General features: G+C 43.2%; 1 protein-coding gene across 3 annotated transcripts in view; it reads right to left on the minus strand.

The window, feature by feature from the left end:
- The window catches only part of LOC147316559 (rap1 GTPase-GDP dissociation stimulator 1), a 29,451-nt gene that overhangs the window by 5,249 nt on the left and 4,896 nt on the right, over positions 1-19,306 (minus strand). For all 3 annotated transcript variants that reach the window (XR_015124494.1, XM_086260110.1, XM_086260109.1), the window contains exons 2-13: positions 19,021-19,125; positions 16,986-17,108; positions 16,279-16,404; positions 14,752-14,880; positions 13,198-13,323; positions 12,487-12,630; positions 9,647-9,778; positions 6,504-6,638; positions 6,218-6,343; positions 5,441-5,580; positions 5,185-5,311; positions 1,203-1,331 (exon numbers count right to left, since the gene is read on the minus strand). Coding sequence is in view for 2 of the 3 variants with exons in the window: in XM_086260110.1 (XP_086116236.1) it covers positions 1,203-1,331; positions 5,185-5,311; positions 5,441-5,580; positions 6,218-6,343; positions 6,504-6,638; positions 9,647-9,778; positions 12,487-12,630; positions 13,198-13,323; positions 14,752-14,880; positions 16,279-16,404; positions 16,986-17,108; positions 19,021-19,125 (1,542 nt within the window). In the remaining variant the exon portion in view is untranslated. The remainder of the gene's footprint in view (positions 1-1,202; positions 1,332-5,184; positions 5,312-5,440; positions 5,581-6,217; positions 6,344-6,503; positions 6,639-9,646; positions 9,779-12,486; positions 12,631-13,197; positions 13,324-14,751; positions 14,881-16,278; positions 16,405-16,985; positions 17,109-19,020; positions 19,126-19,306) is intronic.

The raw sequence follows: 19,306 nt of genomic DNA on the forward strand, positions 1-19,306 counted from the left end.
TGACACGCTCAAACCTGGCTCCCTAAGAATCAGCCATTTTTCTACAATAATGCTGCCGTTCTATGAAAAAGTCTTTGAAATAGCTGAGGATGCATGAAAATTCTGCTTTTTAAATTCTCTTTATTTTTTCCACCATTTAAGTACACGAGGTAGCTACACAAACATTCAGGGCTGAGAAACACATTTAGGCTGTGCAACCAAGACAACTTTGCACCAAATTGGCACCAATGTAAACACACTACTACTACTGGAAATTCAGAAAACCGAATATCTAATAACCATTTTGAATGGCCTTCGTGTCCTGTTACTATTAACATCGCGATCTGAAACACAGAGCTGAGTGACACTCGTGACGTTGTCATGGTCCCCGGGGTTGAAGGGTGTCGTCTTCATTAGGACTTCATGGTCTATTTTCTAGTCTTGTTATTTAAGTCTTCTGTTAAATTAATCACGACTTTGTGTTTATAATTACTTTCTCTTTGTCTTCAACTACATTTCCTCTCTGGTTACACTGTCTCAGTGTCCATTGTTGTCCCACATAGCTTTATATCTCCTAGCTCTGGTTTCCTGTGCTTCCTGGGTGAATGCTGCTCAGTGTCTCCTGAGCAGCGGTTGAGCAGTAACACAAGTAACGTGTTACTGTAATCCAATTACTTTTTTCACGTAATGAGTGAAGTAAAGAATCAGTATTGTAAAAAAGTAATTATATTCCTGTTACTTTCTCGTAAGCACGCTGCGTTACTAAACCGTGATTGTGTTTGTGAGAGCGTCTCATGACAGTGGCGAGCGTGCGGCGTCTGTGGCAGCAACAGACGTGTGCAGATCAACAATGGATAACATGGAGTGATGGAGAGAGTACGACCGTGCACTCTGCGTGAAAAATTAAACTTCAAATCTGAGCGAGCAGCACCCGCCGCGCTCCTGCTAAACAGCTGAACGTAGATTTAAGAGCAACAGGACTCAGTGCTGCTGAATCTTGGATTTTATTGTTTTCTTCGGGCCTCCATATTTCATACTTCCTGTAACCTGCCTGTGGGGATTTAATCTCTGTGACACTGAGCTGTAAGCTAAAAGGTGCACACGAGGTTTGCTTGCTGCATTTTTGTGGCTCCTTTGACACTGACATCACAGCTTTATCATTCTACATCCACTGGACAGAATTACTGCAATTTCTATGTGTTGCTTTAAAATCAGACACATACTGGAGTTAGCCAGGCTGCAAATGAGACCTAAAGCACTGAACTTGACCTCGACCGCTCCCACAGGATCCTCCAACATCTTCTTCAGCATGGGTAACAGGTCTGCCTCCCCAAATGGATCCTTCATAGACTCTGCATTGTTTACAGACATGCAAAAATAGGTAAACATATATTCTTTGATGGACATCATCTCTGTTCAGTATTGACATCAAACATCTTGTGTTTTGCTAAATTGCAACAGGTCATTATTGTGTTGTATTGTGTGCTGATCTGTGGAACCAGCGCTCAGTGGCACCTCTCTCTCTAAGGGGGAGCCAGGATCCCTCCCGGGCTTCTAGACTTCTGATTGGCCAACATTTCACACAGTCAGGATCTGGCATGAGCGTTTGACTTTGGTTTTAGCGTTTACACGTGGATGGAGATGTTTTTTCAAAACTGCACGTGTGGACAGGATTTAAAAAAATTTAAAACTGAAAATCTCCATTTTCAGAAATACCCCCGTGTACGTGGCCTAAGCTGAGTTGGTTGAGCGTGACTAATAACTGCATCATAAGGAGATAGTTAACATGGAGAGGAGTCTTTTTCCACTTACATTCAGATTTTCTCTTTGGTGGCGGATATGATCACTGATCCAGCGGGAAGAATTTGTAACTTGGACTAATCTGAATTTTAACATGATGCAGAATTGGTGAGCATACATTATTCAACCAATTCATTAAGTCACTGATATCTGAAAAGGTAGTTGTTGATGCAGTAAGGTCAGAGAGCAGAAAACTGAGCTGCTGAGTGCTCATTAAAGATGCAAGGTGTAATCGTTTTTCTCTGGGAAGACAACACTGGACGCACAACGGTGTCAAACATTATGCATTTGTGATCAGACGTGTACAAAGTGCTTATAGAGAAGCCAAAAGTAAAACCTGTGTCCAGTGTGTGGCCACCACATGTTGCACTAAATTAAACGCCTTTGCAATGTTAAGAAATTCTGTGGTAGTGCGGTTAGAGGCACCATGAATATGTAAAGTCAGCTACCAAGATGCTTTTACCAAAATGAACAATAACAGATAAAAGAATTCATTTAAGAAATTATTGCAGGATTTGGGAGTTGATAGATTACAATATACAACAAGCTGTTTAAATAGTTCCGGGCGTTTGAGGAATGATGTGAAATTGTCCACATAGGCAATGTTTTCATTCCTGCAGCACCCTTGAACCAAATGTGCAGGTGGTCAACAGCTGAAGAGCAGTCAGAGTAATATCCTTCACACAGGCCCCAGGAGAGCAAACGGTACGGCCACCGAGCATCGCCAAGTGTTGAGCCATAGACGTGGGTAGACTCGGCCTTGAGGAGGTGGTCGATGATGAGCAGGGGCATGACCGCATGTGAGCGCCAAGATGCAGCTGTGGCAGCAGCGACAATAGTAGTAGTACCTGGCAGAGGAAAACGGCCTGCGTGGCAGGTCTGTGGCGCCACTGCAGGGAGGCTGACACACTGGAGCTGCAGCAGCTCGTCACGCCTCCTCTGCATTCAAGTCTGTACTGGGTAGTTGTTGTTGTGTATGTGTGGCTGGCAGCTGAAAAGCTGCAGCCGAGTGCAAAAGAAACAACAACTGAGAATAAAGAACAGTGTTTAAAAGTGTAGTGGTCAGGTCCGCCATGCGTCTGCTACAGCCTGGAGGAGAGAGACGGCTAGGCGTCTGTGCTGGAGCCAGGCAGCCTGGAGGAGTGTTGAAGTGGCGAGAAAGTCCGGGGGTGACACAGCTGCGACAGCCAATCCAGTGCTGAGCAGGCCATGAGAAGGAGGAGCATGTTGAGGAATGAAATTGGACCAGCATCCCTGTTGGGCAGCCATCCCATCTTCATTGTCCAAACGGTCCCCATTATCGTTGGGCTGAGCGAGGGGCATCCAGTAGCCACGGACGCTAAAGCATCATCCTGCTCTGGAGCAGACGGCCCCACAGAAGACTGAGTATGGTGGGAGACCACAGACAGCCGAGGCTTGAGGACAGAAAAAACTGACAGACAGGCTAAAAACAAAGTCAGCCTTGGTAGAAGACAAACCAAGTCGGGAGCCTTCATGGTGTGTTGATTAGCAGTGGTTGCACCGTTAACCTTGTAAAGGATGTCAAGCAGAAATTACAGTTTCAACAGCAAAAAACTTTAGAAGCCAGCAAAATATGGTTTGAAAAACAGCACAGAGGCACTAATCATAGCAGCACAGGAACAAGCCCTGAGCACTAGATCCACAGAGGCTGGGGTCTATCACACCAGGCAAGACCCCAGTGTAAAGGTGCCCCTGTGACAATCCAGCACATAACAGCAGGGTGCAAGATGCTAGCAGGCAGGGCATACATGGAACGCCATAACCATCGTGTACAGAAACATCTGTGCTGAATATGGCCTGGAGATCCTCAGGTCACACTGGGAGACGCCCCCTGGTTTTGAATACCAAGCTAAGATACTGTGGGATGTCCAGGTACAGACGGACAAACTGGGTGAGTGGCTCCAACAAATCCCAAGAATGAGTTCCGAGACCCTGTCCAGAGGAATCCTCAGTCCTGGGAATCTGGTGGAGGACCTGTGTGCGTGTAACATACAACCTGCTGGTTATGGTAAAATATTTTTAAATCCCGGGTGGGTGTGCATGGGCTGGTAGTGTTTTGACGTTTCAATCATGAGGTCATTCTATGTACAACATATTTACGTGAGCCCAAACTACTGTGATACTCTACACGTCACTCACTTCCACAGACACCAAATTACAACGTGTTGTGAACACTAACAGACAGTGTTGGGGAGTAACAGAATACATGTTAAGTATTTAAAATACAAAATATTACTGTTACAGTTACTGTTTAAAAGGTGGTATTTAGAATACAGTTACTTTGTTGAAATAAATGGATTCCACGGCGGTACTTTCCTGTTTCAGGACTGTTTGGGTTTTGTTTGTTCTGTTGTTCCAGGCGGCAGCGTTATGGTTGCCATGGTTACAGGGTGACACACACGCTCTCTGCGTCTGTGTGTTTCCTGGGTGAGAGAGCGCCTTTTTGTTGTTGTTGTTGTGCTAAGCTAATAGGCCGAATGCTACAGGCATCGCCCTAAAGCATGCAGCCTGATGGGCCGTGTAGCCCGTGCTGCAGGCAGAATGGACCGCCATACCGTTATGTGTCTGTGAGCGAGGGAGGGAGAAAAAGGTACGAGCTGTCACCGAGCAGAAACGGGAGCTGGAAGCATGTAAATATAATAATAACCACTGCAGCCAAGAAGAGAGCCTGACGAGCCCAGCTGTGAGTAAGCTGTTAAGACTCGACTGTACACCGTGTTCCTGTTTTCCTCTGAAACAATAAGCAGCCTTTCAACGCCTCTCTCTGTCTCAAACTTGACCCAGACAACAAAGTAAAGCTAGTTTTCAGCTACGAACCCGACGTATTAGCCAGCCATTAGCCTTTACTACGGTTCGGAGCCGCGGACCTTCAGTAACAGTAATAAATCACAGCAATCGTACATTCATGCAGTTGTAAACAGCATGATAATATATTAAGTAATCCAAAGTATTCAGAATACGTTACTCTCATTGAGTAACGTAACGGAATACGTTACAGAATACATTTTGGGGCATGTAATCTGTAATCTGTAGTGGAATACATTTTAAAAGTAACCTTCCCAACACTGCTAATGGAGTGCCAGGCTCTTCCTTTGATACACCAAATAATTCAAAGTCACTTCCAGACGAGACCAAACTAGTGTCTGATAGTTTGTACTTTTTAACCAAAGCCAGTGTTGGAACGTTCCCAAATATATTCCAGAGTAATTGCTCATTCCTACCTGGAGAACCCTTCGTAGTAACACTTTGGATCCTTCTAGGATTTAGAAGCGCTGCAGAGCTTCTTGGGCCATCAGAAATCTCAGGCCCAACTTGAGAGATCTCACTAGAACTACACTCTGACATGTCTGATAAATTCAGCCGAAGAACTTGAAATTGCTTTACCAATGTCAATGGCACTTGCAATTGCCAGGGCAACCAGGGCTTCATTCTGCATGATGACATGTTCACTTGATGCCATAGAAATAAGATGCCGAATTCCATTGGCTCTGGCTACCTCACGGACAACTTCCTGTTAAAGAGAGAGAATCAGCCGATCATAAGATAATAAGTGAACATCCGACAAAGCGAGTTCGATAACCAACACAAACAAATTAGAACTTAAGCAGAGAAACATTCCCAGTAGAAGAATCTGACTCACAGAGTTCTGACTATGTCTGATGAGAGCAGCCAGCAGGCGACTGGCTTCTCCTCTGACTCCTGCATGATCCTTGGCTTCGCACCACTCCATGATCCGATCGAGTAGGTCAGCATCTCTCCCCAGCACTAACGCAGCTTCCTCTGACACACAGTGCAGCACAGGGTAGAAGACGTTTGTTTTGACAACGGTTAATAAAGACTGCCAGCTGTACATGGGGGAAAAGATGTACTGTGTATTACATTAATCGGAGTGAAGCATGAACTTTTGGTGGGTCTCCTCATGTGAAATGTAATTTTGATCCTCGCACAACATTTCTGTTGAATTAACGTCAGGTGTTTGACTTGGCGAGGTGCTTTTCCTTTGTTGTTCAGCGTTGTGTTGACGATGGCCTCGTTGATACCTTCAAATTTTCGGCCTGGATGGAAGTTTCCATACTTTCATTTCATATTTTCATTTAATTTCTTTAAACGGGCTTTCTGTTTCAGACGTGTGAAAATCTGGTAACGACTACAGAATGTGTCCCATACAGAAACCCAGAGCACTCATTATCCCAATCCCCTTCAGACCTTACACCACATGGACAGGTGTTTCACTGGATCTGCTGATACATTAGCCCCATAGTTTATTTTTGCAGGAAAGCAGTGTGTTTGTATGCTGTTTGGTGCCCAACGGTCAATAAGAGGTCTTCTACCAAAGGGAAGAATCAAAGTTATCACATGTCATCAAAACTAAACAATTGTTGCTTCCAAACTGAAGCATTTTAAGCATTTTGCTCACCGTGTCCGTCCACCATCATACGCAGAGTGCCCAGCAGTTTGAACTGAACTGGGGGCATGTCCGAGCGCAGCAGCGTCTTTATTCTGTCAGTCACCCCGTCCTCCAGCATTCGCACTTTGTTGGTGGCTGGGAACACACACGTCATATTATCGACTTTCTCAGCGTTTCACTTTTACTTTATCAATTCACATTGATTTTAAGGACAAAACACATTCAGGATCATTTTAGGTTATGAAATGTACTTGAACTTGTTTCTTTTGATTGCTTAGGCAGTGGAAGCCTGTACCCGGAATGGCAAGGTTTCTGAGTGCGCTTAGTCCAGCATGTTGAACAGATACGTCTCCTTCATCTACGTGCTGCTCCAACAATGTCAGGATGTGAGGAACCACTCCGAGGTCCAGCATCTTCACACAGTTACTGTCTGACAGAAAAACAACAGTCCTCAAAACCCAACTACTTAAAAACAAACAAACATTAACATGAAGGTCATTTGGGGCTTTTCTCTCTACTGTGTAAAGCAAGAATTGGTGCACAAGTTTTAATTTTGTTATTATTTTTTATTAATTATACACACAGTCTCAAATACATGACTCGTGCAGTAGAATAACTGACTAACTGCTAGTTTGTCTGTGCCAGCAGGACTTGTGTTAGGTTTAATGTATGTGCTGTAGGTTGCCATTTAGAAAGCTAGAATGCTTCTGTTTGCTATCGAGGTAACCCACGCACATGACTACGTGCACGACATTGATAAGGGCAACAAGCAGCCTTGAGAAGAACAGATTCTACCAACAACAACCTGGCAGAGCTGCACTCCCATCATATAACCACACATTGTATAACCATGCTTGCACAGCACAATCACACTTTGTAACCAGTTATAGTAATTTCTCATAGGTAATACAGCAACATGCTTTATGAATGTTCATGTGTGTAAGCAATAAAAACAACCTGCAGGGGGAAAGCAAGTTGAAGTGGGTTGGAGACAACTGCTTCCCCCTCGCGAGTGAAAACCTGAGCTCTGTGTGACCTCGTCCCTGAGTGAGCTGTTTATCCAGCAGTATGAGGGGTAAAACTCTGACAACTTGTGTGACAGTACTCACTGGACAGACCAATACACAAGCTACTGGACCAGAGTGAAGATCTATGAAGAACTGCAGATTTACACAACCTGGGAAGTTCTCCTGGGGCCATTTCTGTACAACTACAGATTTCTGAATCACCACTTCAAACAATTTATTCTGATATGTCCCCACTTTGTCCATGTCTGAGACCCACACTGTCCACAATGATGCAATTTTTACATTGTCTGGGGGGGGGGGGGGGGGGGGGGGCTGACAAAGAAAGAAACCCAACCTTGCTCCACAACCGACACCTTCAACCGTGACTGAAAGTTGCTGCTGCCCTCATGGATGAGCCAAATGCCTTCTGGAGAAAAGGTTTATGGTCAGAAGACACAAAGATTGAGCTAAAATGTTAAGAGGCATGCTTGGAGGAGTAACGGCGAGCCTTTCAAACTGGATGTGGGCCTGAAAAAGACTGAAGTCTACCTTATCTCTCATCACATCTGAGAGTGGGTAAAAAAGTAAGAACTATTTGTATTAATGTGGATTTAATACTCAGATTTTTACCTTTATGGTTTCACAAAGGGTTAAAAAGAGGATGCACAAAATTAATATGATTTACTTTTTGCAAACGCGCATAAAGAAACTCTGTTACAGCACTTTGCATCACTGTAAACATAAAACCTTTCACCCACTCTCAGATGTAATGAGAGGTAAGCTGGGGGCACTTCAATCCCACCTTTCTTCACGGTTTGGAAAGCTCAGCTTTACTCCTCCACACATAACTCTTATCATTTCTGCACAGCAGTAGTGTAAATTAGCCTTTATACACGTAGTGTTTTGCCCATTTTAAAGAAACAGATCTTTGGGCAGCTTTCCAAGCCACTGATTTAAACCTCGTCCTCTTCCAAAAGCGCTGCCGCAGCAGGTATGGCTGGTAGGAGTGGCTCTGCAAAGCTACTCGGGTCTCGCTTTTTTTCCCTGGAGGCTAGAGGCAGTTAGAACAGCGTCCTCACTCACCGGCTCCATCCAAGCTCTGCACTGCCTGCTGGGTAATGCTCATAGGATCAGAGACTGGACTTTTTAAACAGAGCGCTGATCCAGACTTCCTGTAGTGGGGTGCTGGTTCCACAGATCAACAAAACCTAAGAACACCGTACCAGCAATCCACCATGGTGCTGGCAGCGTTATGGTCTTGGGCTGTTTTGCTGCCAGTGGTAGTGGTACAAGCTGGATGGAATAATGAAGAAAGAGGACTACCTCCAATTCTGTAACTTCATCTCAGATCAGCAGCAAGACAGAAAGTTGGACACAGCCGGGTGTTCCAAAGGGACAATGATCCCAAACACATAACACGACTGGATTAGGAAAAGATAAAGCAGGCTAACAGCCCCAAACTCAGACTTGTTGAAAATTTGTGGAATACATTTCAAATCTGGATTCATCCAAGGAAACCAACCAATTTGAGTAAACTATCAATTCTGCCAAGACGATTGGTCAAATATCCATCCAGCATTATGCCAGAAGCTTGTCGATGGCTACCAAAAGCATCTGGCCGAGGTACAATATGTAAAGGGATATAAAACCGAATATTAGGGTATAATTGAGTATTTTAGTATACTTTGACTCCACGTGGATTAGAAAAAATTCAAAGTAAATTCCAACTTGTGCAGCCAATTGTTGTTTTTGGGGTGATTCGAGATGTGCGCTCTACAACAGCGGTCCCCAACTCCCGGGACAGAGACTGGAGCTGTGTGGTTCTGGGCCGCGAGAGCTGGGGCTCAGGTGTGAGATTGGTGGTTTCCCTGGGTCTTTTCCCGTGTGTTATAAATACATTTTCTTTCTTTTGGTACCGGTACTGGTTTTATTTTGTTGCATTTATTTGCGACACCTTAAAAGCTGGTTTGTGAAAATATTGTCGGACATAAACCGGTCCGTGGCGCACAAAAGGTTGGGGACCGCTGCTGTACGAGCATTTCACCCCAGAAAAACATCACGTGATAACACTAAATACCACTGAACACAAAAAACAGTATGTTAAAGAAACTGTTAATGAATGAGAATGACTATATCGTGTTTTGATCCGTTTAAAACATCAGATTTAAAAAAACGTCCATTTCGAATTTAATGTATAAACTGTAAACTGTCTGGACAGATAGTCTGATGGAACCTTTCTGCTGAGGAAGTAGAAGAAAGTGGGTTTTTGAGATGTTTCACCCGGAAAAAAATGGGTGAAAACCAAGAAAAAGAAATCTTAAGTTATCTTAAAAAAAGTTTAGAGAGCTGTAAAGAGTGGAACTGTCTCTCCAGACTCAGTCAAAAACAGTCAAAAAGACCATGTAGTGTGTCCTTTTGACAAACATCTCACCATTCCTGGCGAAGTTGGCGATGGCCAGCGCTCCCGATAGCTGCAGTTGGGTGTTGGAGCTCTGGAGCCATGACAGAACATCCTGGTACACCAGACCTGATCCTTCACCAAAACACTTCTGCATGGACTCATCTGACACACAAACAGTCTTTTGAAAATAACTGAAAAAGCAACGTGACAAAATCACATGATTTAGATTCACATGCAGCAGTGACATTAGGTAAATCAATACACTAGTGCACCAACACCAGAGATTACATATTCGATTGGTCACAACACATTCAGTGACAAGTGCAGTGCGTTTCTTTTATTTACTAATTTTGTTTTGTAACTCGACACAATGAACGTATTTACTGGACACTCAGAGAGAAAAATGCATCTTTCCCTGACGGTTATTAGTCCTCGTCACCAGTGATTCAAGTGTGCCTGTAATCAGTTTTAGCCAGATGATCAGACATATGTTCTACCTCCGTGCTCTTTGAGTGAAACTAAATCCAATTTTGGCACTCCCCGTTTTTTACTATTAAATGAGCCACTAAATACTTGCTAAATGTAGCTGTTTCTGAACCAATCATAGATGTTTCTTGTATAAATGCTGCATCTGCCCAATGTGATTTGAGATAAAGCAAACATCTCTTAAGCTTAATGGAATTATTAGCACCCCTGCTATGCCATGAAATTACTCTGTCCCTATATTATTAATACAGGATAATATATGTTCATATGGTATCCTTTCTTTTGTGCTTCCACTCTTTAACATACCTCTGACTTTTGCCCAGGAACAAACGTTTTCAGAAGTAACCACAAAATACCAAAATACCCCTCCCCTTGAGTAAACAACCTGTCAAACCCACCAACAAACAACACACCCCTCACTGTGATGAAATCCAGTGCTATGTGGTCATCAAACCTCATCTTCTAACTACAAGAACGGAGTCACAGCATGGCAGGGAAGGTCAGCGTGAGCCAAATATTCTTTGTCTGCAACTTTCTACGTGCTTTAATAATCTCACATTCTTTTTCCATGCCCTGCACCTCTGTTTTATGTTTCTCCTTCACTGCATCATCACTCGCTCACATTCCAGGAATGTCTGGAATATTCCAACGATAGTGTGGCAGTGGTGTGGTCTTTGGCTCAAGGGGCAGCGGCAGGGAGGGTGATGGAGCAGGTGGAGATGTGGTTCTAGTGAGGTCTCCTTCCCTTTTTAGTGACCTGAGACAGCAGTGAGGAGTCAGCTGCAAAGACGTCGGTGCCAAACGAAAGAAAAGTGTCTGGATCATTTACAGAGAGGTCTCAGCTGATGATCATTATCCAGAATAGGCAGAGTTAGGTCTATATATATATTTGGACACTGACACAAGTTTGTTTTTTCCCTGTGTACCTAAACATATTCATGTTGTGAAGACTCTCAGCTTTTATTTGAAGGTATCAGCCTTTAAATTGGATGAACTCTTTAGAATTTCAGCTCTTTAACATTTGCCACTCTGGCAAATGACCAAAAACAATGGGACACTTGAGTCAAAGCCTATTTCAATGCCATGTGTGGACATTTCCTTTGTTGTTTCATTATCAACTAAGCAGGTTTGGAGTTGACTTGAGGTGGTGCTTGCATTTGGAAGATTTTGCTACGAACAGACAACATGCAGTTAGAGGAGCTCTCCATGCAGGTGACACAAGCCTCCTTAAACTGCGAAAACAGAAAACAAACACCTGAGAAATTGGTACAATATTGGCAAAACCTACAGTTTGGTAGAAAGAAATCACAGGTGAACACAACGACGCAAAAACACCTGCAGGTCCAAAGAAGACAACAGTGGTGGATGATCGCAGAATCATTGTCCATGGTGACGATTCCACAAAGAAACAGCAACTGAACGTCGCTGCAGTAAAGTCCTGGAGGCGCATTCAAAAGGAGGAAAGCCGGTGATGTCCATGAGTTCAAGGCTGCAGGCTGCCACTGCCAGCAAACGGGTTTTAATCAAGCGTTAGAAACGATTTTTTTATTTTCAGCTATTTAATTTGTCCAATTACTTTTGAGCCCCTGAAATAAAGGGATTGTGTCAAAAATGCTTTTTGTTCAACTGAATTAAAGCTGAAATTCTGCACTTCAGCTACATCTGAGTCGTTTCGTTTCACTGTGATAACGTGCAGAACAACATTGAGAAAAACGTTGTCTCCGTCCAAATACTTGTGGACCTGTATGTACACCACCTGTGCTATCAGAGGTTTGATATGGTCTGTACAGTTTTGCACCTTCTACACGTTACTTCACTCTAACAATCACAGATTAAGACACTGCTGCTCTTTCTAGCTGGTCAGGCCTCTTTGATGTCTTCAGCTTCTAGCCAGCTGTTCATAATGCGACGATCTGCCTCTTCCAGTCTCTCATTTCTGTCGGCAATATCTGTGTTAACTGAACTTGTGACGTTTTCACAGCACAGACGTCCTCCTGCAGTTGTTTAAGCACACTACTGAGTTGGGACAAAGTTCAACAAAAGCATTCGATGCAATACTCCAGGCTGTTAGAACTTTCAGCGTGGTCTCTGTCACCATGCTTGCATAGCTTCTGCCCTGTTTAGCAATGCCACTCTTAGATGTCATTGAAATAAAAAGAAACCTCTCAACACTAAGGGAAACTACTTACAGACAGTAGATGCCCAATGAGAGGCAAAGCCAGGGGGAACAGAGGTTTTGCTCAGGAGCTCTGCATTATGCGAGCGTCTTGGTGAGTGGATCCCAGCGCAGTGCAATTTCAGCACTTTGTCTTCCTGTTTGTCATCTGACCACTTCTTCCTTTCAAACCTACACTAAGACAATGTTGTTGCTATGCATTACGTACCCCCTAAAAGCAGGGACACCATTAGGTTGGAGGCAATCTTGATGCTGCAGAGGTCATGTGGGTCAGACCCTCCCTGCAGACTCCGAATCATCTCGGATAAAGCTTCTGGGACTCCTGACTCTGCAAACTGTAGTTTCAGAGTATCTGGTGGCACAGAACAATTCATTTCAATTTACTCATAGAGCACCGGATCACAACAACAGTTGCCTCAGGACGACAACCCAACAAGTTTTACTACTGTCTCCATTAATCATGAACATATGCATGAAGAAAACTAATGTTTGGACTTTATTTTGTTACTGAGCAGCACATGTGGTAAAAGTCTTTGAGTGCTTTCATAATAGGAGACACATTTTCTTAGTTCAAGTCAAGGCAATGTATTTCACAATAAATTGAAAACAATAAGCACATGCCAAGGCTGCTCTCCATCTCCCTCAAGCTTCCTACAACCCAAACTCCAGAAAAGCTGGGGCTCTGCGTAAAAAGTAGAGGAAAACCAAATACAACGGATCTGCAAATGTCGTAGACGCATTTAAACTGACATTAAAACACAGATTTAATATTTTAGTAGCTCATGAAACGTATTAGCTCATTGTGAATTGGATGAAAGCAGCATGTTTCAAATAAGTTGGAAGTGGAGCAACAAAAGGTTCGAAAAGTACACGGTACTAAAAAGAACGTTTCACCGATCGATTAAAAACATGCCCTTACCGCTCTCTCCCAGAGAGCCCAGTATTTCCAAAATGACATGGCGGCGTTCAGCATCAGGGGCCTGTTTCAGCTGAAATATCAGTACATCTGCAACATCCAGCTGTGCCAGCGCCTCCCTTGCAGAGTCTGCAAACACATGTGGTGTGTAATCAGCTACAGAGTTAGTGACATATCATAATCACAGCAGAACAGCTGCACAGTGAATCGTTCTTTTTTCATTTCTGAAGTATTAGCCCACCTCCCTCTGGGACACCTGGATATGTTAACTGTGTAAGCTGTAATTAGTCACCCCATTAGATCACAGTAGCTAAAAAGAACTGTGGCTAAGGAGGTAGAGCAGTTCAACAGGTCAGTGCTCTGAGCAAGATACTGAACCCTAAATCTCTCCAGGTGCATGCCATATTAATACCAATACATTTGTAACGTACAGTTTGTTGAGTAGTTCGAGTGCTAAAGCATGGCTAAACTCAAATGCTAAATGCTTTCTTCTGTTAAAAGGCTTAAAAAGATTACTCTGGCCTGATGTGGTTACCACAGTGAGTGACAAAGTATTTACTGTGTCAGCCATTTATCTCTGGCATGTTGCTCACAAAAGAAAACCCTCCCTGCTTCATGTTTAGGGTTGCAGGCAGTGTTGGGTGTAACGCGTTACTGTAATTAAGTTACTTTTCCACTGAAAGAGTAGAGTAACTGATTACTGTTCATTTTTAGGTATTTCAATTACAGTTACTTACAATGTACTTGCGTTACATGGTAAAATAATTAAACTGGCTGAATATTTCATTTCAATCATTTGTCTTCTAAACGTAGAAGTAAACTCTGACGCTTTAACATGGCTGTAGTGCAGCTGCGCGTCATTTCACACCGGTTTGCTGCACAGTCGTTTTCTACAGCGGAAGCTGTCGGACTGAAGCGAGTGGCTGTTTTTTGAGGTGGACATATTCCCGTCTCTTCACTTTTCTGAAACGAGCAGACAAGAACATTACAGTAATATGTAAAAACTATGGGCTGCTGTTCATAGCACGAGTCATCTACTGAAGCGCCTGACACGGAGCATAGACGAACACTTCTGAGCGATCCTTGTTCATCATCCATGGATAACACCGCGGCAACTCCCGCTAGGCAGCAAAACCTGATTTTACTTCAGCAGCGCAGAAAGCGTCTGAAGGTGAGCTTAAAAACGACTGCAGGCTACACTGTGGAAGAGATGCTGCCGCTGCGTACTGCAGAGTCTCCGTCTTTATTCATTATTTAAAGAGTTTAATTTCTATCGTCTGCCACTCGAGGTTTAGAGGGATTCTAAGAAGTATTTGGTTAAATTACTTATTTAGTAATTAAGTTACTTTTCTGACACAGTAATTAGATAAGTATTTAAAATACAATATTGACTAAGTAATTAGTAATGAATTACTTTTTTAAAGTAACTTACCCAACACTGGTTGCAGGCACATTAATTAAAGGCAATGCTGTAGCTGTAAAGAACATGTGTAATCACTAAAGCACTGACGATCAAACTACATCTAACAGCACTTAATACAAATAGTAAATAATCACCCATGTCTGCCAGGTTACACAAGGCCAGCAGACAGACGTTGACCAGTGGATCGTTGTCAGGATACGCCCTCATTATGGAAACGAGTCTGGGGATTACACCACTCTGGACCAACTGGTCCTGCTGGTATGCTAGGTAAAAAAGGTAGGAGACAGAGATAAGTGTTAAGGAATAAAGTGGGAGACCTCTAGATATCCATTTTTATCATTTTGTGGATGGATCTCAGAGCTTTTTCTCAGGATGCTGACAAGTTCTAAGCGTTTAACGAGAGGCAGTTCTGTGGTACACGGACTGGTTCTTATCGAGCTCTTTTCCACTCTACCTTAGTATTCAAAGTGCTTTATACAACATTACAATATGGATGCAAATGTCTTGCTGTGAAAAGCTGGAGGAGAATGAGAAGACTACAGCAGCAGATCATATCAGCTCCTCCCAGCCACGAACAGAAGCATGGCACGCTGAAGACTGGAAACATGCAACCTGCTACAAGACTCTTTTTTGTTTTGACACAGCAGCTTATGGAAGCCCGCCACTAAATAAAAACAAAACAGCTAGCATCCAGAACTCGAAATGTTGAGTTATTTTCTCAAAATTTCAAGTTACTTTTCTCAAAATGTCGAGTTAGCTCTGCCAATCAAAAATATACGTGAATGAGGTCGCTTTCTTGTTACCCGGAAGCATATGGCGCAGAGGAGCGCGCACTCAAAAACGGATCCCAACAAATTGGCGCTTTGGCGAGTACGTTTGCTGATAGTAACACCGTGTGATTCAGCTAATAACAGGGATTTCATCATTTGTGAAGCCAGGCTGAAAACACTCAGCAATCTGTGCGACTGGATGTAATACAGCTTAGCTGTAGCATTTGTAGCTGACGCTTCAGCTTCTGGGTAACGAGGAAATGACGTCATTCACGTAGATTACTGATTGGCAGCGCTAACTCGAAACTTCGAGTGGCTTTTCTCAAAATTTTGAGTTAATAACTTGAAATTTTGAGTTATGGATCCTTTTTTTTTTTTTTTTTTAGTGGCGGAAATGGGCTTCCATAGAAACTAGTACACTAAGACTGTACTGGCAGGCTTACTCTACACCAGTTAACCATGCTTTGAATGCTCCAGCGCACCCTGTGTAATGTTGTTGACTGTGTGCCTGCTTTTATGGCGACAGTCTCACATATTTCAAAGCATAAGTTAGCTCCTATATAACATTTCACGCTATATCAGTCCGATTATGGCAGGATCTGGACAGTTTTGGCAGTCAGGAACAAAAATAGGCATCATACAGTTATTTTATCTTGCATAGTGCAATAATGGATGCAAAGCAACGCTGCATCTAGGAAACCTGACACATGTTCTGAAAGCAGCTCGCATGACTGATCTGTAGTTGCCTAACATGATGTAGTTACCATGACAAGAATATCATGTAGTTTGGAATTAAGATCTGTCACTCTCTGTAGCCTTCAAAAGAAATCAGACTCATCAGCACACTGAGAACGCCCTGCTGACGGAGCCAGCAGTGTCCCACCAACTCACAGTTGTCAAAGCAGATGCGCCCGATGGCCCTGCCAGAGTTCAGCAGCATTTCTTGGTCATCGCTGTTCAGATGGGGAACCAACACCTTCACCAGGCCTGCCTCGATGCATGGCTCCCTCACTGCAGCTACAACACATGCAAGGACATTAAACCTTGTAAACGCTGGTATATTTTAAATGCTATGTTGCATATGTTACTCAACAGCTATGAAGCAACCTGGTGTTTTAGTCTCATGACGCATCACTGGAGCATAAGCATTTTTTAAAAGCATCACATTTTCAGCCACTCTGTGTGGAATTTAAGTGCATTTTTTCATATCAGAAATAATATTAAAAAAAACACAACAACCTCGTACAGATAAAACGTCAACCCAGTAAGTTGAAAGTGGCACTAAACTAAACCAGTTTGGACGTTTTCTAAAGTGGCTTCATCTGTATAATCCTACACATACTGGCTTTAGGTTACTTAAAAGGGATAAAAATGTTTCCTTATACACTGCAATATATTTTTATTTGATATTTAATAATTATTGTAATTAAAAATAAACATAGTACAAGGTCCTTAACATGAGTTAAACTGGTTTTAAGGACCTTGTAGAATCCTAAAGCTCTTCAAAGAGAACATGAGACAAGACAAAATAAGGAAGCTTATACTGTACAAACTGTTTTATGAAGCACACCCAGTTTTATAGTATTCAAGTGTTCTACCTTCTCGGGCCATCTCTGCCACCACCAAAGCCACCTGGCAGCTCAGACTGCTTTTTCTCTGTAAGGCCTGAGCCAGTATGGGTAGAATACCACTTTTGGCAACGTCGATAGCAGCATCTTTCTCTGTGAATGCAAAAGTCCGTTCATTTAGAATGATAAAATTCACTGTGCAATATGTGATGTTAGTTGAAAAGTGACTCAAAAAGTTGATTCTGTTCATCTGGACGAAGCGTTTTCAGTGGGACAAATGTTTCGGCACTCAGCTGGGGGACTTCTTCAGTCTCAGCTGACTGCAGGTTTCCAACCGTAGGCTACGTCCACACTAGCCCAGATAGATTTGAAAACGCTCCGCGTCCACACTAGTGTTTTCAGTCGTTTTCACAGAGTTGTGCATCCACACTGAAACGGCCCAAAACGCTTATGTTCCAGTCCTGTGCATGCACAAAAGCGAGTGAGAATTTGAAGAAAAGCTATCTGGAGCATGCAAACTGATATTAATCTTAAACAGGGCTGTCAAAATTGAGAGCAATCAAAACAGCTGCTGTATAATGTCCTCCGCTAGCTTTAATTGGTCACTTGACTGCATCAGATGACTAAAATGTGTCATCATTTTAGAAAGTCCGCGTTTTCGAGAACGTTTTGAAAACGCTGTGGTTTTCCTTGAGGAAAACGCCGTCTCAGTGTGGACGGGAGACCAAAGCAGAGAGAAAACGATGCAGTGTGCACGTAGCCTTAGAAACGGTGCATTTGCATAATGACTGAAGCTAGCACCACTGACTAACAATGAGCCGTGAGGTCAGTTTGATGATCTTTAATATGCAAATTGTCACAACTCAATAAACATTGATCAGTGGCCATGAGTACCATTCACAGAGAGTTGGGGAAAGGCTGCAATCACAGCATTGTAAGATGGTGACAGATGTACCCTTGGCCTGACGAGGTGGCTCTTCTGTGCTGTGCCATCTGCTTTGCCAGAGGTCGTTTGGTTTCCCTGATGTATAAATCCTGGAAATCCTCCTGGCGCTTAACAGCGTACACCATGTTACCGTTTGTGCCGAGAGGACCCGATCTTCAGGGTGGACCGGTGTTTTGTGAAAATGCGTCTCAGCTGTTCCAATAGTCCTGACACATAAAGGGTCACTAAAGGTTTTCGCTTCCATCTCTCCTCGGTCGTCTGGAGCTTTCTTCAAGTGCCTTCCCAGTTGGATATTTGTCAAAACTGGGATAACCACATTCACTTAGCACATTCTTGGTATGATGTTCTTCTGCTTCCCTGGCTGCTTTGTCTGTGGGGATGGTATTCCTCTCTGATGACACCCAGTTTGTGCTCCAATGGATGATGAGAGTCAAACCTTAAATACTGATCCGTATGTGTAGGTTTATGGTACTCATTAACGTTTAAATGTCTCCCATTACTGATGGAAATCTCACAGTATAACTTAAGGCTAGCCTGCCATTTATCGACCGAGTTAATGTGATCAGTGAACTCAGCACGTCCTGAAATTTGATTTCCCCCCAGGTGTCATCCACATACCCGAACCAATGACTGGGCGGTGTGCAGGGTAGGATACCAGAGTAAAATGAGTTTGTCTCATATGCTCACCGAACAGCTGGATCTTTGCCTTCTGGAGGACTTTTGTTGCGCAGGCCCTTAACTGAAGATCTCAGTTGCAGACTTTTAGGAGTAATCCTGTTTTGGTGGCAGCTGTAGTCAGCCATCTCTCGTGCTGTTTGCTCGTACTCACGTACTAGCTTTAGGCAGTCCTTGTCAAAGTGGGTTAAAATGTCTTCATGCATGAACATTTCTCCACTCTCTGTGAATGGTACTCATGGCCACTGATCAATGTTTATGACAATTTGCATGTTAATGATCATTAAACATGGCCTAGTGGTGCTAGTTTCAGCCATTATCCAAAGGTACTGTTGATAAGGTTGGAGAAACCTGGAGTCAGCTGAGACTGAAGAAATGTTTCCCACTGAAAACGTCCAGATGAACAGAGTCAACTTCCTGGGATGTGTGTGTTATATGACTTACTCTTTTCTAGCAGCGCAGCCAGCACTGTATCCAAATGAGGCTTGAGCTCTTCTTCAATCAGCTCTGTACTCACACTAATAGCTTTTAACGCCTCACACAGAGAGTCTGCCACACACAACAAGAGTTAGCTGTTAGCTTTAGTAACACGGAAGTCAAGGTGAGCCATGCCATTTTATAGATAGCACACAACTTGAATAAGATTATGATTCTGACAACGAAGCAACTAAAAATTTGCCAACAAGATCTGGAAAATCTGTAGCACTGACAAAATAAGGAGCTGGGTTAC

The sequence above is a fragment of the Aulonocara sp. 'chitande type north' Nkhata Bay genome, linkage group LG13 (genome assembly GCF_057382095.1).
Source record: "Aulonocara sp. 'chitande type north' Nkhata Bay isolate Kocher_YH1m ecotype deep benthic linkage group LG13, A_spYH_male_GT1.1, whole genome shotgun sequence".
In the NCBI taxonomy this organism is placed as follows: domain Eukaryota; kingdom Metazoa; phylum Chordata; class Actinopteri; order Cichliformes; family Cichlidae; genus Aulonocara; species Aulonocara sp. 'chitande type north' Nkhata Bay.